At 40.2% G+C, this 17,733-nt stretch overlaps 1 protein-coding gene across 1 annotated transcript; it reads left to right on the top strand.

Annotated features, from left to right (window-relative positions):
* The first annotated feature begins 268 nt into the window (after positions 1–268).
* On the top strand, positions 269–15,983 carry tmem60 (transmembrane protein 60). The gene is made up of 2 exons (XM_039761037.1): positions 269–407; positions 15,042–15,983. Exon 2 carries the CDS (start codon positions 15,087–15,089, stop codon positions 15,489–15,491), a length of 405 nt encoding a protein of 134 aa, XP_039616971.1. The 5' UTR covers positions 269–407; positions 15,042–15,086; the 3' UTR covers positions 15,492–15,983.
* The last annotated feature ends 1,750 nt before the right edge of the window (positions 15,984–17,733 follow it).

The following is a 17,733-nucleotide window of genomic DNA, read 5'->3' as shown; positions in this document are numbered from 1 at the left end:
CAGAACTGCAGTACTTTCCGCGCGCTTCTGAGACAATGAACCGCTAAGCTAACCTCTCAGAATAACGTTCTCCCAAACTCTGGCTCCTTTCGCAGTTCTACAAGAATTACGGTCGATAGACCTTTGACTCCCGGAAAAGGTAATTGGAAGGTTATTTTGACACGCGGATTGTTCGAGTGGCAACTGTCAGCGCCACTTAGAAATGCGCTTTCGTGACGTCGGCAAGACCGATACCAAATCACAACGCAGGAAGGGAGGGTCCTCGCAAATCGTCATGGTAGGCGCCTACAATAACAGGAAGAAAAATAAGTAAAATGTGATGTATGATGCCGTAGGATTTTTTTTTAATTTGATAAGTGCGGAAAGGAAACTGCTAAGCAAGTTACCGAACGAGACACGCTACACGGGTAAGTGGTTTTTCGAATTCTTATCATTACGTTTCTTAAAGCAATTTTAAACCGTTAACCTAATTTACAGTCTTGACAGTAAATGTCAGTTTTAAGATTTTTTTTTTTTAATTCCGCAAGTGGAATTGGTGTAGTTTATTTGGTGTCCAACCGTGGCGATCCAGATCTGTGGCGCATTGTGACCTCGGTGGCACCTCAAAGAGGACAACCCCAAATGTCACCTCTCTGTTCGTGCATCAGCGCGTTTTTGTGCTTTTAATTACCGGCATTCTAGGCCCTTTGTACCCCATGCCGGCTTGTGGACTGAAAGCAGTAATAATGGAGTAAGCTTTTTAATCGCTATTCATTTTACACACGATTGTAATAGAGAAAACAAATGTTTGTATTGCAACCGATTCCGAAAAAAAAAAAAAACGAAACTAGACTCGTGCATCCTACATTTGTAGATTTTAATCAAAGGGAATATCAACGTTAATGCACAGATGCCTATTGACACAACGTGTAGAACAGAAAAATAGATTAGTGATTATACAGACCAGGTTTCTGCGTGGGTGGGCTTTAACGTCTTGAAATAAGCCTCAAAATGACTACATTTGGATTTGCTGCAGATCGCAGAGGAGCCAGTTTTCTTTCTTACATTTTTAGTATCTTCGTTTCTTGGTGTAATGTTTTCTTCTCCCAAGCCCGGATTTAGCCTCCCTAATTTGTCCCAGTGTGTTTGATGTTCCTTGGCCCATTTGCAGTGAATTAAGAATGGGTTCCTCCAGGGCTTTTATTGTGTTTTATATCTTTGGTTTAACTTGATCTTGTCTGAAAATGTATCTATTTCTACCATTTTTTTAATATGTAGCACAAAGTAGGTTGTTTTATATGTATTTTACAAACAAGTAAACTAAACTGTTTTTCCCCTTTCCAGTTAGTAGGATTCATAACATGTCAAAAATACAAATATACACTCATTGAGCAAATTATTGGGACCACTCTATTAATACTGGGTAGGGTGTCCTTTTGCTTTCAAGACTGCATCAGTTCTCCATGGCATGGTTTCCACAAGATGTTGGAAGGGATGCACACGGTCAGCAACAATACTCAAATAAGCCTTGCTTTCAAGCGATTAGTAATGGGTATTAATGGCCCCAAAGTACTTCAAGAAAACATTCCCCACACTATTACACCACCACCACCACCACTAAAAGCCTAGACTGTTCACACACAACAGGTTAGGCGCTTGAATTTGGGCTGTTGGTGCCAAATTCTTGTCCTATAATCTGTGTGCTTCAGCAGAAATTGAGATTCATCAGACCAGGCTCCGTGTTTCCAGTCTTCGTCTGTTCAGTTTTGGTAAACCCATGCCCACTTCAGCCTCAAGTTTCTGGTTTTGGCCAACAGGAGTGAAATGTGACATGGTCATCTGCTGTTACAACCTATCCACCTCAATGTTTGATGTGTTGTGCATTCTGAGATGTTTTACTTTGCACTACTGTGGTACATAGCAGTTATTGCATTACCTTTAGTTTTTTTGTCAGCTTGAACCAGCTTGGCCATTCTCCTCTGACCTCTCTCATCAACAAGATGTTTCTGTCCGCAGAACTGCTGTCCACAGGGTGTTTTTTTATTTTTACAGCATTCTAAGTAAATTCTATAGACTGTTATGTGTAAAAATCCAAGGAGATCAGCAGTTACAGAAGTGCTGAAGCCTACCCGTCTAGTACCAACACTCAGTCAAAATCATGGAAATCACATTTCTTCCATTTGGTGTTTGCTGTGAACATTAACAGAAGCTCCTGATCTGTATCTCCATTACCCTGTGGGCACATGATTGGCTAATTAGATAATTGTATGTATAAACAGGCATACAGGTGTTGCTAATAATTTTCTGAGTGAGTGTATATCGCTTATGCACAACGTGAAAAGGAGTGTAAGCACATTTCCGGTTTCATAGAAGAATGCAACTGTTTGAAAGTGAGAACACTAGAATTCTAGTTTGGAATGGAGGGTTTGTAGGCTATATGTTAAGAACATAAGAAATTCCACAAACTCGTGGAGATCATTCAGTCCATCAAATCCATTTGTTTAGCTAACAGCTAATATGTCCCAACATGTCTTCCAGATTTATCTTAAAGGTGGTCAAGGTTTCTGCTTTAACTACATGTCCCAGTAGTTTTTTTTCTGGGGTCCCACAACTCTTTACGTTAAGAAGTTCTTCCTGTCTTCAGTTTTAAATGCACTTCCTCCCTTAACCTGAAAGAGTGCTGTGCTGTTTGGTCTACTTTATCAGTGCCTTTGTGGATTTTAAATACTTGGATTAGGTCCCCATGCAGCCTCCTCTGCTTGAGACTAAACAGGTTTAGTCCTCTGAGTCTGTCGGAGTAGGACGTGTCCTTAAGTCCTGGGATTCACTTGGTTGCCCACCTCTGCACAGCCTCAAGTGCTGCTATGTCTTTCTTGTACCGTGGTGAACAGAACTGCACACAATACTCCAGACAAGGTCTTACAGAGTGCATTATACAGTCTGAGCATAATGTCCTTCAGATTTAGCATTTTTACTATAACCTAACATTTTACTTTCTTTTTAATAGCTTCTATACGTTGCTTAGAAGATGAAAATGTTGTGCCAACGTATATGTACTTCTCACCACTTTTCAGAGGTTGCTTTCTGCATGACAATGTAGCACTTTGCACTTTTCTACATTAAACTGCATTTTCCAAGTGTTCACCCAGTTCTGAAGGTTTTTCCAAGTCTTTTTGAATTCTTTTTCCTGCCTCCTCAGTGTCTGCCAACCCTCCAGTTTTAGTGCCATCTACAAGTTTACTAACTGGACCAGAATCAATGTCATTGATATACTGTAAATCAGAAAAAGTAATGGTCCAAGGACAAACCCCTGAGGGGCTCCACTGATGACCTTGCTCCATGTGGAGCATTTTCCTCTTATCCGTGCTGTTTGTCTCCTCCAAGCTAACCAGCTAGAGATTCACTTTTGTAAGTTACCTCTCATGCCTATAGCTTGTAGTTTCAAAGTTAATCTTCATTGTGGGACTGCATTAAATGTTTTTTGAAAGTTTAGGTAAACTATATTGAAAGCTTTGACAACTATTCTGGTTGCTTCTTCAAAAATCTCAAAGATTGATTTGACAGGACCTTCCTCTCATAAACCTATACTGGATGCTATTTTAAATATTTTTTAAGTAATTTTCTAATTTAGTCCTTGTAATACTTTCCATAAGTTTGTAGAAGAAGTAAGATTTGTTGGTGTGTAATTACCAGGATCCATTTTGTCTATATTTGCAACTTCCCAGTCCTCGGATACTTCTCTTTTCTGAAGTGACTGCTTATACTGTATATACCTAAATAAGTTTTATATATGATATTTTTCATGTATTGCAATGCAACTGATAAAATCCCATCCGCTCCAGGGATTTTATTAGTCTTCAACATATTGAGGGCTTGAAGCACATCAGATTTTTTTTTTATTTTAAAATCTATGAATTCAGAGTTTGTTTTTTTTGCTTCTGCATGAGACATTCCACTTGTTTCTTCTTTTATAAATTCTTGGGTGAAATATTTGTTTGGTCAAAAAAACAACTTAGCAATTGCAAGTGATATTTAGAATGGAACGTTGTGCTTTGGAGAAGTACTTACTGACATGCTGATGCCATCATTGGAAATGAGAGAGGAGCAGCAGCTTGCGAGAATTTTTAAAGCTTTTTCCCCCCATTATAAGGGTTGTTTTGCACATTTATTTGCCCACACTGCAGCAAAAGCAGCTTGGTGCTTGGGTGTGCATTTTGAAAAGCTAACTGCTACTTGTTAGCTGTACTTGGTCTTGTTACTTGTATTCAAACTACCTTCTGTGTGGCAAGGCAAAAAGCAGTAGTAGCTGACACCAGTATCTCTGTAAGTACATAACTGGCTATAGCTGATTTCAAAGACTAGACTAAACAATTTTTAGAGGTCAGGAAAGAAAGCAGTTATGAGGGCAACAGCGTAAAAAGGAATAAAGGAAAAGCAAATGTTTGGAGAACAGACAGAGAAAAGTAAAGTTAACCTCAAAGAAGAACAAACAGCAGGCAGTCAAGGGGGAGAAGATTATAGGAGCTTGAGGGGCCAGGAGGTGTAAAATAACTGTAGCAGTTCTTTAATTTCTTTGATAGTAATCCAAAGTCAAATTTTAACAATGAGGCCAATGCAAAGCAAATTATGTTGGATGTTGAACTTTGTAGAGGATGGCTTGGAGGAGCCAGTCATCTATAAGGGCTACATCTGCAGGAGATGCCAGCCGATCTACCACTTTGAGCTCAGGGTTGCTGAACTGGAGGAGGAGTTGGCTTGCCTCCGTTGTAGTGTAGAATTGGTGGACCTGACCCAGCTGTCCTTTTAGACAGATAATGTGTACCACTAAAGTGGTGCGGGAGGAGATTCTAGACCAGACAGGTAGAGATAGGTGGGTCACGGTCACATAGTGCAAGGTAAAGGGTTCACACCATCCGGGGGGCAACAATTCCAGAATTGGAAGTTTCAAGCAGTTTTAGGTCCTTTGGAGTTGGACGATGTCCCTGAAGATTCTGAGGTGGTAGACTGGCATGAGGAGCCCCAAGAAGCCACCACAAAACCAGTTCCCAGAGAGAGAGAGAGCGATAGTTGGGGAGTCAGTCATTAGGGGGTTTGAAGCACAGGTTTGCTTCAGAGACAGAGAGTCTTGCATAGTGTGTCGCCTTCTGGGTGCACAGGTTGGAGACATCCATGGAAGGGAGGATAGGCTCTTGGCCAGAGTGAGACTGAGAAGCTGAACTGACAAGGTATTCTTCTCCAAAGATCTGCCTGTGCCATGCGCCAGTCCAGGTAAGATGGAGGAGATCTGAAAACTTAGTGCACGATGTATGGGGCATTGGGACTCCTTGGGAAGGTGTATGAGTAGGTTAGTTGAGGAATGTTTAAACTTGAGAGTTTAAGACAGACTGGGTTTAGAACTGTACATAGAGAAACAAACAATAGTGTAGAAATAAAAATACACAGTAATGTAAATTGTAACCTAATGTTTAAATGCAAAAATAAAATGAGTAACACATTAAAAATAGCTTGCCCTAGAAGTATAAAAAAATAAAACAACTGAGTTGGAGGTGTAAGTAGTGGGGCATAATTATATTACAGCAATAACAGAAGCTTGGCTGAATAACAATGATGGGGATGAGTATAACATAGAGGGATATACATTTGTTAGGAAGGTCAGGCAGAACAGAAAAGCAGGTAGGGTTGCTGTTTATGTTAAATAATTTATGCAAGTCCTCTTCAGTTGGATGATGACTCCTATCCGTGTGGCTTTGTCTGGAAAGCATTAGGGAAGGAGGTCTTGTTTTAGGAGTGCGTTATATACTGATTAATGCAGACAGTAATTTCAGCACACATCTTATTAGTAATATTAAAAAGGCAAGTTTACAGGGGAATATTATAATCATGGGGAACTTTAACTACCCGAATATTAACTAGGATAACCTTACAAATAGCAGAGCACAAGAGTTTTAGAAGTAATCGGTGACTTTGAAAACTAGACTTGATATTATTTTTGAAGAATTAAGTGGATAGGATTGGTGAGCTTTGTTGGGTTGACTGGCCTGTTCTCATGTTCTGATGTGGAAAAACCTGAGTAAGATTAACTGGGATAAGCTTTTAAGTGTGGAGACAGTTGAGTAGATGTGGGGCAGGTTTAAAAGTGTTTTATATATGATGCAGGGCAAGTTTATATAAATATCTAGAAGTAGTAAGAAATTAAAGACAATGAAAAGAAGTTGCAAAGAAAAAAAAAAAACTGCAGTGTAAGGTGTATAAGCCTTATACAGTGAGGAACATAAGTATTTGAACACCCTGCGATTTTGCAAGTTCTCCCACTTAGTAATCATGGAGGGGTCTGAAATTCACATTGTAGGTGTATTCCCACTGTGAGAGACAGAATGTAAAAAAAAATTCAGGAAATCACATTGTATGATATAAATAAATTCTTGACATTTACTTTTTGAAATATCTGCACACAGGCCTGGAAGCATATATAAATGATCTGACATGGAATAAAAATAATTAGCTGGTAAAGTTTACTGGTGATCCTAAACTCAGAGGAAGGGCAGATAATCTAGAATCAGCTAAATGGTCATAAAGGGACTGGGACAGCAACCAGGGTTGAGCAGGCAGGTGAACATTAAAGTAAGGGAGTACAGTTAGAAAGTAAAAATGTTAAGTTGAACACACAATTTTTTGGGAGCTGGTGTTCAATTTGAAAGTACACCTTATGAAAAGGACTTAGGAGTCATAGTGGACTTGCCACTATCTTGTACATCGAGATGGCACAGAAGCAATTAAAAAGGCTATTATAATGTTAGGTTATATATCGGGATGGGTAGTTTACAAGCCCAAGAAGGTTATATATAAAATCCAGTATCTGTCTGTATGTCTGTCCACTTTTCAAGAGAGAACTACTTAATGGATTTAGTTGTTTTTTTTTCCCTATAGTTTGCTTGAACAGTCCAGTTGATTTTGCAACTTCTCTCTATTTTAGTTCGGTTGTAGCACTAATTTATTCACACAAATCCGAGAGAGACGTTGCCGGCCGAGGGGACGGGGAGGCTGGACCTCAGGATTAGGGAGCCGGGCGGGGCCATCCTCACTCACACACCAGCCTCTGTTTGAGTCACTCTACTTCTTGCCATGTGTTGGAAGGTACCTTGCCTTCACTTAGCTAGCAATACCTGTTTGTTCAGCAGATATTATTATTTAGAATCTGGTCAAGAGTAACGTTTGACGTTTTTGAGGGAGAGATCTCAGCTACATGTGTTTTAGAGGGTATCTGCTCATTGGCAGAGATATCACGGCCACATGCTCTTCTTCCCACGCGGGGGATGCTCTCCCATCAGAGCTAAACACAATCAGATACAGTGGCAATGTTTGACATTGGAGGGGTACCTACCTTCCGCTTGGCCAGAGATATCTTGTTAACATTGTACATTTTTGGCAAAAAGATCACAGCTACATTCTCACCCCTGATAGCAAAACAAAAAATGATTACATTTTTAAACATTTTTTTTTTTTAATTGATTTTTAAAGTTAGGCCTGTTTCCCTACTACATACGCGAAGCCGCAGGGGACACCTAGTTTAAGCTATATAATGCAATAGTGAGGCCTGACGTGGAGTACAGTGTGCAATTTTAGCCTGCAGTAGATCCCGGCCATTACTTTTTAAATTAATTCTTCAACAACAACATGAGGACACAGTTGGAAACTCATTAAGAGTAAATATTGTACAAATGTTAGAAAGGTTTCTTCACACAGACCATTTATAGTCAAAAAGAGTTTCACAGTAGACCGGACTTTAGAGACCTTCAAATCTCAACCGAATATTATTTTGGAGAAACTACCTGAATAGGATTAGTGAATTTGTTGGACTATATTTTGGTATAATGTATTACTCCCTTAGTGGAAATTCTGTTTTGCATATCCCAACTTTTTTTTTTTTTTAGGGGCAGAGTGCAAGGTCAGCTAATTGTACAATTGCAGGTTAAAGGTCTCGTTGAAGGGCCCAATGTAGTAGCATTCCTTCTTCCTCTGCTGAGATTCAAACCAGCTACCTTCGAGTTACCAGCTCAGATCCTTTAGCCACAGAGCTACCACTCTCTTCTCTTCAAACCTGTTCTAGGTCATAGCATTTAAAAAGTGTATTAGGAAAGCTAAAAGGCAATAGGAGAGAAATATTGCAGAAAGGTGAAAGATGACACCAAAAAATGTTTTCATTATTTTAGTATTAAAAGAACATTAAAAAAGGAGGTGAGATATATTAGGAACAGTACAGGCAAACTAAAGTGTGTATAAACAGTGAAATTGCGAAAGCTCTAAAATTGCACTTTTCTTAAGTTTTCAGGTTCGGGCAAGTAGATAATCTCTCAAAAGTAACATGGGGGTACTCAATGATGTGGAAATTGTAGAGAGAAATGAGGAACTGCTATCCTGCTCTATAAAGCTAGGTGATTAAGCTGAGCTTAGTAAAAGCAGATGGCCCTTGGGTAACACATGACTTCTGTTCCTGCCAAAGTTTGTACTCTGATGTTGTATTTAAATCAAAATTTTTATTGGAAATATCTGCAAAAATGCTTTCAAACTTAAAATGACAATGAAGCAATATTGCTGTGCTTCAAATTGTAAAACACATAATTTAACATGAACCACAGGTATGTATGTACAGTATTTGAACCTAATGCGTAAATATTCTGTAGTTTTTGATAATAATACCTGATAGAGTTGGAAAAGCCACAACTAATTGATAATCCCTCAGCAGAGATGTGCTATTTTTGTTGAGCAGTTTTTGAGTATCCCTATGCGGTGATAACTCCATGAGATGATACGGCTGTGACATGTACTTAGAACACCGGGAACTACAAGCAGTTGTTTGTATCACACAGGTAAACAGTGAGCTGCAGGCACAGTTGTCCACCTATTCAATAACTTTTTTTGAGTTTAGTTTGTTATGGAACTTTTTCAGTTATGTGAAAAAGTAACTACAACCCGTGACACTTTTGTTCTTTTTTTAACCCTTAGAATCAGGCAGGCCAGTTTTTTGGGCCAGCAGTGTAGCAGGGTGTATCTGAAATGCCAGTATATCGGCCTGCCTATTGATCATCATAACCCTGCTGGCCTGAATAACGGCCTGCACATATACAGTGCATCTGGAAAGTATTCACAGCGAATCACTTTTTCCACATTTTGTTATGCTACAGCCTTATTCCAAAATGGATTAAATTTATTTTTTCCCTCAGAATTCTACACACAACATCCCATAATGACAATGTGAAAATATTTACTTGAGGTTTTTGCAAATTTATGAAAAATAAAAAAATTGAGAAAGCACATGTACATAAGTATTCACAGCCTTTGCCATGAAGCTCAAAATTGAGCTCAGGTGTATCCTGTTTCCTCTGATCATCCTTGAGATGTTTCTGCAGCTCAATTGGAGTTCACCTGTGGTACATTCAGTTGATTGGACATGATTTGGAAAGGTACACACCTTTCTATATAAGGTCCCACAGTTGTCAGTTGATGTCAGAGCACAAACCAAGTATGAAGTCAAAGGAATTGTCTGTAGACCTCTGAGACAGGATTGTCACGAGGCACAAATCTGGGGAAGGTTACAGAAAAATTTCTTCTGCTTTGAAGGTCCCAATGAGCACAGTGGCCTCCATCATCTGTAAGTGGAAGAAGTTCGAAACCACCAGGACTCTTCCTAGAGCTGGCCGGCCATCTAAACTGAGCGATCAGGGAAGAAGGGCCTTAGTCAGGGAGGTGACCAAGAACCCGATGGTCACTCTGTCAGAGCTCCAGAAGTCCTCTGTCGAGAGAGGAGAACCTTCCAGAAGGACAACCATCTCTGCAGCAATCCACCAATCAGGCCTGTATGGTAGAGTGGCCAGACAGAAGCCACTCCTTAGTAAAAGGCACATGGCAGCCTGCCTGGAGTTTGAAGGCACCTGAAGGACTCTCAGACCATGAGAGACAAAATTCTCTGGTCTGATGAGACAAAGTCTGAACTCTTTGGTGTGAATGCCAAGCATCATGTTTGGAGGAAACCAGGCACCGCTCATCACCAGGCCAATACCATCCCTACAGTGAAGCATGATGGTGGCAGCATCATGCTGTGGGGATGTTTTTCAGCAGCAGGAATTGGGAGATTAGTCAAGATAAAGGGAAAGATGACTGCAGCAATGTACAGAGACATCCTGGATGAAAACCTGCTCCAGAGCGCTCTTGACCTCAGACTGGGTCAACAGTTCATCTTTCAGCAGGACGACGACCCTAAGCACACAGCCAAGATATCAAAGGAGTGGCTTCAGGACAACTCTGTGAATGTCCTTGAGTGGCTCAGCCAGAGCCCAGACTTGAATCCGATTAAACATCTCTGGAGAGATCGTAAAATGGCTGTGCACCGACGCTTCCCATCCAACCTGATGGAGCTTGAGAGGTGCTGCAAAGAGGAATGGGCGAAACTGGCCAAGGATAGGTGTGCCAAGCTTGTGGCATCATATTCAAAAAGACTTGAGGCTGTAATTGCTGCCAAAGGTGCATCGACAAAGTATTGAGCAAAGGCTGTGAATACTTATGTACATGTGATTTCTCAGTTTTTTATTTTTAATAAATTTGCAAAAACCTCAAGTAAACTTTTTTCACGTTGTCATTATGGGGTGTTGTGTGTAGAATTCTGAGGAAAAAAATGAATTTAATCCATTTTGGAATAAGGCTGTAACATAACAAAATGTGAAAAAAGTGATGCGCTGTGAATACTTTCCGATGCACTGTATTATGCTCTGCTACTATTACTCTACTCTGCTTTCTAAATCTTGCAGTCTGCTGGCATAGAGGCATATTCTTGAAAAGCCATTACACCACTCCCTTCATAATCTGGCTGGCTAGAATACTGGCCTTCATTATAGAGAGATACAGTAGGGGAAGGGGAGGTACATGGCAATTGACTGGAAGTCAGTGAAAAACATGGACAGTATGTATGTGCATTGCCTCTGGCGCTAACAACTGTTTTGAAGGAGATCACTCAAAAGTGCAGGTCCTTACAGTGAACAGCAGAAAATGATGAAAACTGTGACTGAAAGTGATACATCTTGTTCTATACTATCAATCTGTTCTTATAACAGTACGGCTTATAATCCACATTAACATAATGAAAAAAAATAACTTTTATAAATCAAAAATATTTGGTTTTCAAAAAAGTTGAAAATTGCTAGGGAGGCTAGAAGTATAGTACCAAAATGCTTGGGATGGCAGGGTTCAAAAGGTTAACATATGTGGACATGTCAAGATTTGATCTCTATTTAAAAGGTATCAATAGATAAATGTGATTTTAACAACAGCATGCCACATTTACATTTTGTTGTCCCTTGTATAATTTAATAAACCCAAATTGTGCAAGTACAGGACTCAAATCCGAATCGGGTGCAAATGATTACAACATCATTAAGATAGACCGGTTCTACCAAGATCCTTATTTGAACCTCAGATATTTAGTTTGTTTTGCTCTTTGTTATTGAAGTTTGTGTTATCACCATGCCTAGATTGAAAGAGCTCTGTGAGGCCTTTAGATGCCTAAGAGGCTGGGAAGGCATTTAAAAACCTCTCCATAACAACTGGAAATCAAATACTCCACTGACTAGAAGATCATCTACAAGTGGAGAAGATTTCAAACAATTGCCGTCTTGGCCAGGGCAGACCACCAAAGAAAGTTCAGACCAAGAGCTTAATGCAGTATAATTAAAGAAGTGATCACTTGGACCTTGTGGTGTTATGGGTCCACAGCTCGTTGAGCAAAGGCCGTTTTTTTAAATAAATAATCCCCGCACTCGTGGCGGCTTAGTGAGGGGGCGTGGTGGCCATAGCAAGCCACGGGGCGATTTGCGATGTGGGCGTTTCTCACCGAGTGCACAGGTGAGGGACTGCCCACATCATGATTGTTCCCGTGGCTAATGTGCTGCAGCTGCTATGGCCCCTTGCATTATAAAAGAAGCGCGAGTCGGTTGAAAAAGGAGAAAGAACGAAAAGGAAAAGAGAGGACGGAGGTTACAGGGAGCGAGGGAGCAAGTCGTTGCAAGAGAGCGACACATTGAGAGTGAGGGCGAGCGAGTGAACGAGCGCTCGTGGGCAGCTGCGAGGAAGCCTGGGTGTTAGGCCTACACCCAGGAGTTGGAGTTGGAAGTCGCTCCCGCTGAGCGATCAGGTAGCGGGAGTGACCAGGGAAAGGCGACTGGCTGCGGAAGGCCAGAAAGGCAGCGGGATTAGGGAGGCTTGGTCGTAGATTACCCAACGTGAGCATCCTGGCCGTTAGATATGAATCAAGTCTTGGGACTGGGATGAGTGCCATCCCAAAGCCAGGGATCGGGAGGTCTCCAGACCCGTGTGGATGTGATGTAGAAAAGGGCAGCTCCAGAGTGTGTCTCGCCGGCTGCAAAGCCCAAGTGGGAGAAGCAGGTGAGACACGAATAGAAAAGAAGCACTGAGCTTGTTATTGGTTTTTAAAAGACTGCTTCCGTAAGAACATTTTAACCTCTGGTTTTAAGGATTGTTTTTGTATGTTTTTAACCTCCACATTTCTTTTACGGATTATTTGTTTATGGAAGAGTTTTGGAATCACTGCACTATTTATTTGAACACTGTTTTTGATTGTCTTTTAATAAAAGCACTTTGTGCACTTTGCACATTTTGAACCATCCCCTTGCTCAATTGTTATTGCCTCCACTGTTTAGCTCATCGGTGACATTACCGACGGTGTTGGGTTGAAGGGCTCCTGAACAGCAATGGGAGCATGGAGTCAAACCCGCATCGTCACAGACCTTCAAGGAGTTCTTGTTACAGATGATGTCAAAGTACATGAGTCTACCTTTAGAAAGAGGCTGCACAAATTAGATCAACATGGGAGCTGTGCCAGGAGGAAATCTTTACTGTCCAGAAAGAGTATCGGGGCAAGACTAAGGTTTGCCCATTAACACCTGGACTGCTGGAGGAGTGTGCTCTGGACAGACAAGGCTAAGACAGAGTTATTTTACACAGTACCAGAAGACATGTTCGGCAAAAACCAAAGACGACATTTGACTAGAAGAGCCTGATACCAACTGTAAACTATAGTGGTGGAAATGTTCTAGTTTGGGGATGCTTTGTTTCTTCAGTGCCCGGGCAGCTCATCATCCCAGAATCAAGTATGAATTCTTAATTGTACCAGAAGGTGTTTGACAAAAATGTGTCTGTCAGAAGATTGAAGTTCAACCAAAAGTGGTGCTTCAGGCATAACACATTTAAGCATACTAATAAATCCAACAAGGAAAGGCTGAAAAGAAAGAAATGGAGGGTTCTAGAATGGCCAAGTCAAAGCCTGGATCAGAATGTCATGGAGATGCTGTAGGGGATTTGAAATGGGCTGTGTATGCAAGGCATCCCTCAAGCATCGCACAGCTGAAAGAATTCTGCATGGAGAAGCAGGCGGCAGTTCTAGGAAATAGCTCTGTCAAAAGGGGCCATGCCAGCTATTAGAGCCATGGGAAGAGTGTACTTACTTGTTCTAGTACCAGAAATGGCATATCTGTTCCCTTTTTCATTTAATAAATTATTGTAAACTCTGAATTGTTTTATTATTACATTGATGATTGAATACTGATATGTTCAGTTATATTAAAAAAGAAAAAAAAATTGGGTAAACTTCTCCCATGATTGTGTCTTGATCAAAGATGAGCTCTAGTCTTGTGATATATTATCTGTGAAATAAAATGTCCATCAAACTGTAAGTAGAATTAAATTAATTTTTTAAGCATTTTATAAACCCCAGCTAGCTCAACTTGATTACTACTTTTACAGTGAATAGCAGCTATCATTTTCATCCCACAATTCCATAAGGAACCCCAGTTGTCCGTTCCCTCACAGTCCTTTTGTTATTCCCCAGCTTCGCATGTCACCTCTTCTCTTTCTGTAATTCAGTCTGTTCACTCAGAGCCTCATACTCACTGTTCGTGTTTAGCAGAATCAGAAGTCTGCAGTACTCCATGGTGTGCTGTTAGGCAGGCTGTTGTCAGGTCTGTCTGGGATTTTAGCATCTTTGCAGAATGAGATTCAGCTCCTCACCCTGTCCATCAGTTAATATTCACTCACGCTTGATTCTTTTAATACATATTAATTAGTAGTCTCTCTTAAAAACTGCGTTCTCTTAAAAAATGAGATGGAGATGCTTAACCCAGTGGGGATTTGGTCCTTTAATTTTTAGTTCTTTCATGTAAATGTCTGTGGTGAACACTGGTTACAGTCCCTACACATAAACTATGAAGTGTCAGGAGACAGTGCAAAGGTTAGTTGTTAAAGTGAGCTTCTAAACTCATTTTCACTCGCAGGGGAAACATACACAACTATAATAAACATGTGCGGTCATAGCAAGTGCTTCAGGTGGACAGCCTTCCTGTAGCCATCAGTGAGTTGCGGGCGTGTAACCAGGTCTCATTAAATACCACATGTGTGAAATTCATTCTTTAGAGACGTCTGCACTAATTTTCATCACGGTAAAGTTCACGTCACGTCATCTTTGGTTTCTTTCCATTAATCTTTGAATATCTCCTCCACCTCTCCTTTTGTGTTGTCTTTGAGTAAGCTATGTAACTAAACAGGTTTCTGTTGGTAGGTTTTGTTTTTTTTTTATAAATAGAATGGAGAAGTTGTCCATGTAAAACAGAAGATGTATTTTATAAAAGCCTCTATGAAAAAATCTAACTATTGTTGGATAAAGACATCAGCCAAATGTACATAGTGACATTCTCTTGCCACAAAACCCCATAATCTCTTTGGTGAACGTGTAAATGCTTCAGAAGTGAGGTGTGAGCGATATGTCACTTGAAGAGTGTGTGTGTGTTTGTATGTGTGAGAATAGCCACATGTCTACTGTACATTCAGTCTGCAGGAGGAATTTGCATTATTACTTTAAGGACAGTTGGTTTTTTTTTGTTTTGTTGATCTTTTCATTCATGGTAACATTTTGAATAAATACAGCAAAAACATTCAAGCATTAACATGTTATAATTTCTGCTATACACTACCTTAATGTATTCTTTTTTTCTTTCCTTTAGTGTCTTATTTTTGTATGTGAAGCAGCATTCATTAAAGGGTTATAAATGAGAATGTCCCTGGCACAGAGAGTGCTGCTCACTTGGCTTTTCACGTTACTCTTCCTCATCATGCTAGTTCTCAAACTGGATGAAAAAGCCAACTGGAGCTGGTTTCTAATCTTTATCCCCGTTTGGATCTTTGACACCATCCTGCTTGTAATGCTGATTGTGAAGATGGCTGGACGTTGCAAGTCGGGCTATGACCCCCGCAATGGACTGCAAAACCTGAAGAAGAAGATCTGGTACCTGCTGGCTATGTTTCTCAAACTGGCTTTTTGCCTTGCTCTGTGTGCCAAACTGGAACAGTTTCCACAAATGAAGCTTGCTTTTGTATTTGTTCCACTCTGGGCTCTTCTTTTAGGAGCCATGGGGCACCTAGGGTGGACAGTATTTCACGACAGGAGAGACTGAAGTTAGCTAAGCATGTTGCAACGTGACTGTGTTTCCACACAACCAATTTGCTGGCATTTGCTCTCAGAATCCTTTTAAAAGTAGAACCGGAGATACGCTGCATCTGAAACAGCTGGATGAGGCAACAGTGAGCAAAGCGTACAGCAGAAGGCGGACTGCGATTACAAAGGAGTAAATGAAGGTGCAAATGAGCAGTGAGAGTTACAAGTGAATTATCCTACCTGGCGACACCCTTGTTATCAATGTCCCCCATGATACTGTAGTGTGACCAGGAAGAATTTACACCTCCACTAGACAGTAGTAAAAATTGGTTTGTAGCATGTGGCTAAAAACTTTGAACCATTTTTTTAAATTGTATTAGAAACATGCCACACTTCAGATATGGTGGAAGTAACAATCATCTTCACTCATGCCATTTTCATCACAAACAGTTATTAATTGTATTTAACAGATGTTTTATGTATTTTACGAATAAACTTAATTTTGATGTTGTGATGTCCTGCAAGAGTATCCTTATCAATTTAGTCGCTTGCAAAGCAAAAATTTTAAAAACATACTGGAATTAAATATTATTAGTTACCCCATTGCAATTTGCAGCTAGAAAACAGAATGATGTTAGAAACGTTCTTGCTATCAATATGTCTTTATAGTTCTAAGCAGGTAAAGTGGGTCACCCTTAAAAGAAGAGGATGATGTACAATTGACTATGTGACTCTTATGGACAGTGTTATTCTACCAGGTTCACACGGAGTCAGCCAGCTCGCAACAAGTGATAGCTAGTGGCAAATGTGACAGGAGGTCTAACCCTAATTATACATGCCTCTGCGTCTTTGACTGCTGGTTTTTCTATTTTATAAAGTGTGTATAATTTCATAACTGACTGTAAAACTATGCTGTTAATTGATATTACCACTAGGAACTGGTATTAACTTGTCAAAATAATGTTTTTCTTGTAGAACAATTGGGGTGGGTTGTGGTCAGGGCTGCAGTGTCCAAAATTATATAAAAAAATCGCTACTACTCCTTTATTTTAATGTAGGTAGCTACATTGCCAAAGCCTAGCGAGTACAAAACTCCAAATGAAAAAAAAAAAAAATTTGTACATGAGCGTCAGTTGGCTTTGTGCTCCAGGAACCAAGTTACCCAAGCTATTCTATAACATTTCAGTAATTATTTACTGCTCTGATGCTGAGCTTTCTCATCGTTAAATAGGTCATTACAATAGCAATTGATGAGAAGAAGTCATAATTAATTACAGGATTGCAGTATTTGAGGGTTCCTCTAGAGTGCCTTTCTCTTGCATGATTTGGCTCAAAAGCTAATTAGCACATTGTCATCTCATAACAGGCTTAAGCTCCATCTAGCCATTTTAGCTGTAGACTGTCCACAAGAAGTTGTCACACACACCCATCATCGAGATATCAATGTTTTTGGTATCAGGGGACCCTTAAACATCAAGAGCCATTGAAAACTGCAGATTGATATTTTTTGATGAATCTAAAGCTTTTGGTCCTCCACCATAGATGATAGGTTATAATGGGAGACAGCACAAAGCAAAACCTAGATCGATAGATCAACAGATAGAAAGAAGGAAGTATATTTGTTTTGTCTTTTACTGAAGCTCTTTAAATAAATAAATATTCAATTAGGTAAATAAATATAAACTTCAGAAAGAAAACATTGAGGCATTATGCTGGTGTATTGCTGTTGGTATAAAGGATTCCCAGCAGCATTTCTTGACGCACAACTGCTAAATAATTTGATGTCAAGTGTGTCAGTAAGAGGATGTGCAGAATTGTTCATAATGGCACCCAGTTTTGCTTTAATTCTCTCCTTCACTACAACCTCTGGGGGAGTCCAGAATGCCTGTTGATTTGGTGGGCTGCTCTTGCAGTGATGTTACCAGGCCAGCACATCACAGAGTTATAGAAGATGTGAAGGATGTCATTTCCCACATTAAAGGAAGGCAAACTCCCAAGGAAAAAGAGCCTGGTCTGCCATTTCTTATACTGTTCCTGTGTTCCATGAACAGGCCAACTTGTCATTAATGTGGACCACCTCTGCATCCACTCCCTGTATAGGGACCAGACTTAGAAGCTCTCTGGTGCAGCAAAAGTCAATAACCAGTTCCTTGGTTTTGCTGATGTTAAGATGCAGACAAATCTCTTTGAACAAACAAAGTTCTCCACCCTACTTCTATACTCTTGTCTCATCCCCCTCATCAATACTTTCCATGAGTGCA

This window comes from Polypterus senegalus, chromosome 8, assembly GCF_016835505.1.
Source record: "Polypterus senegalus isolate Bchr_013 chromosome 8, ASM1683550v1, whole genome shotgun sequence".
NCBI classification, from domain to species: Eukaryota; Metazoa; Chordata; class Cladistia; order Polypteriformes; family Polypteridae; genus Polypterus; species Polypterus senegalus.
Note: the sequence above shows the minus strand (reverse complement) of the source record. Positions and strands in the feature narration are given on the sequence as shown.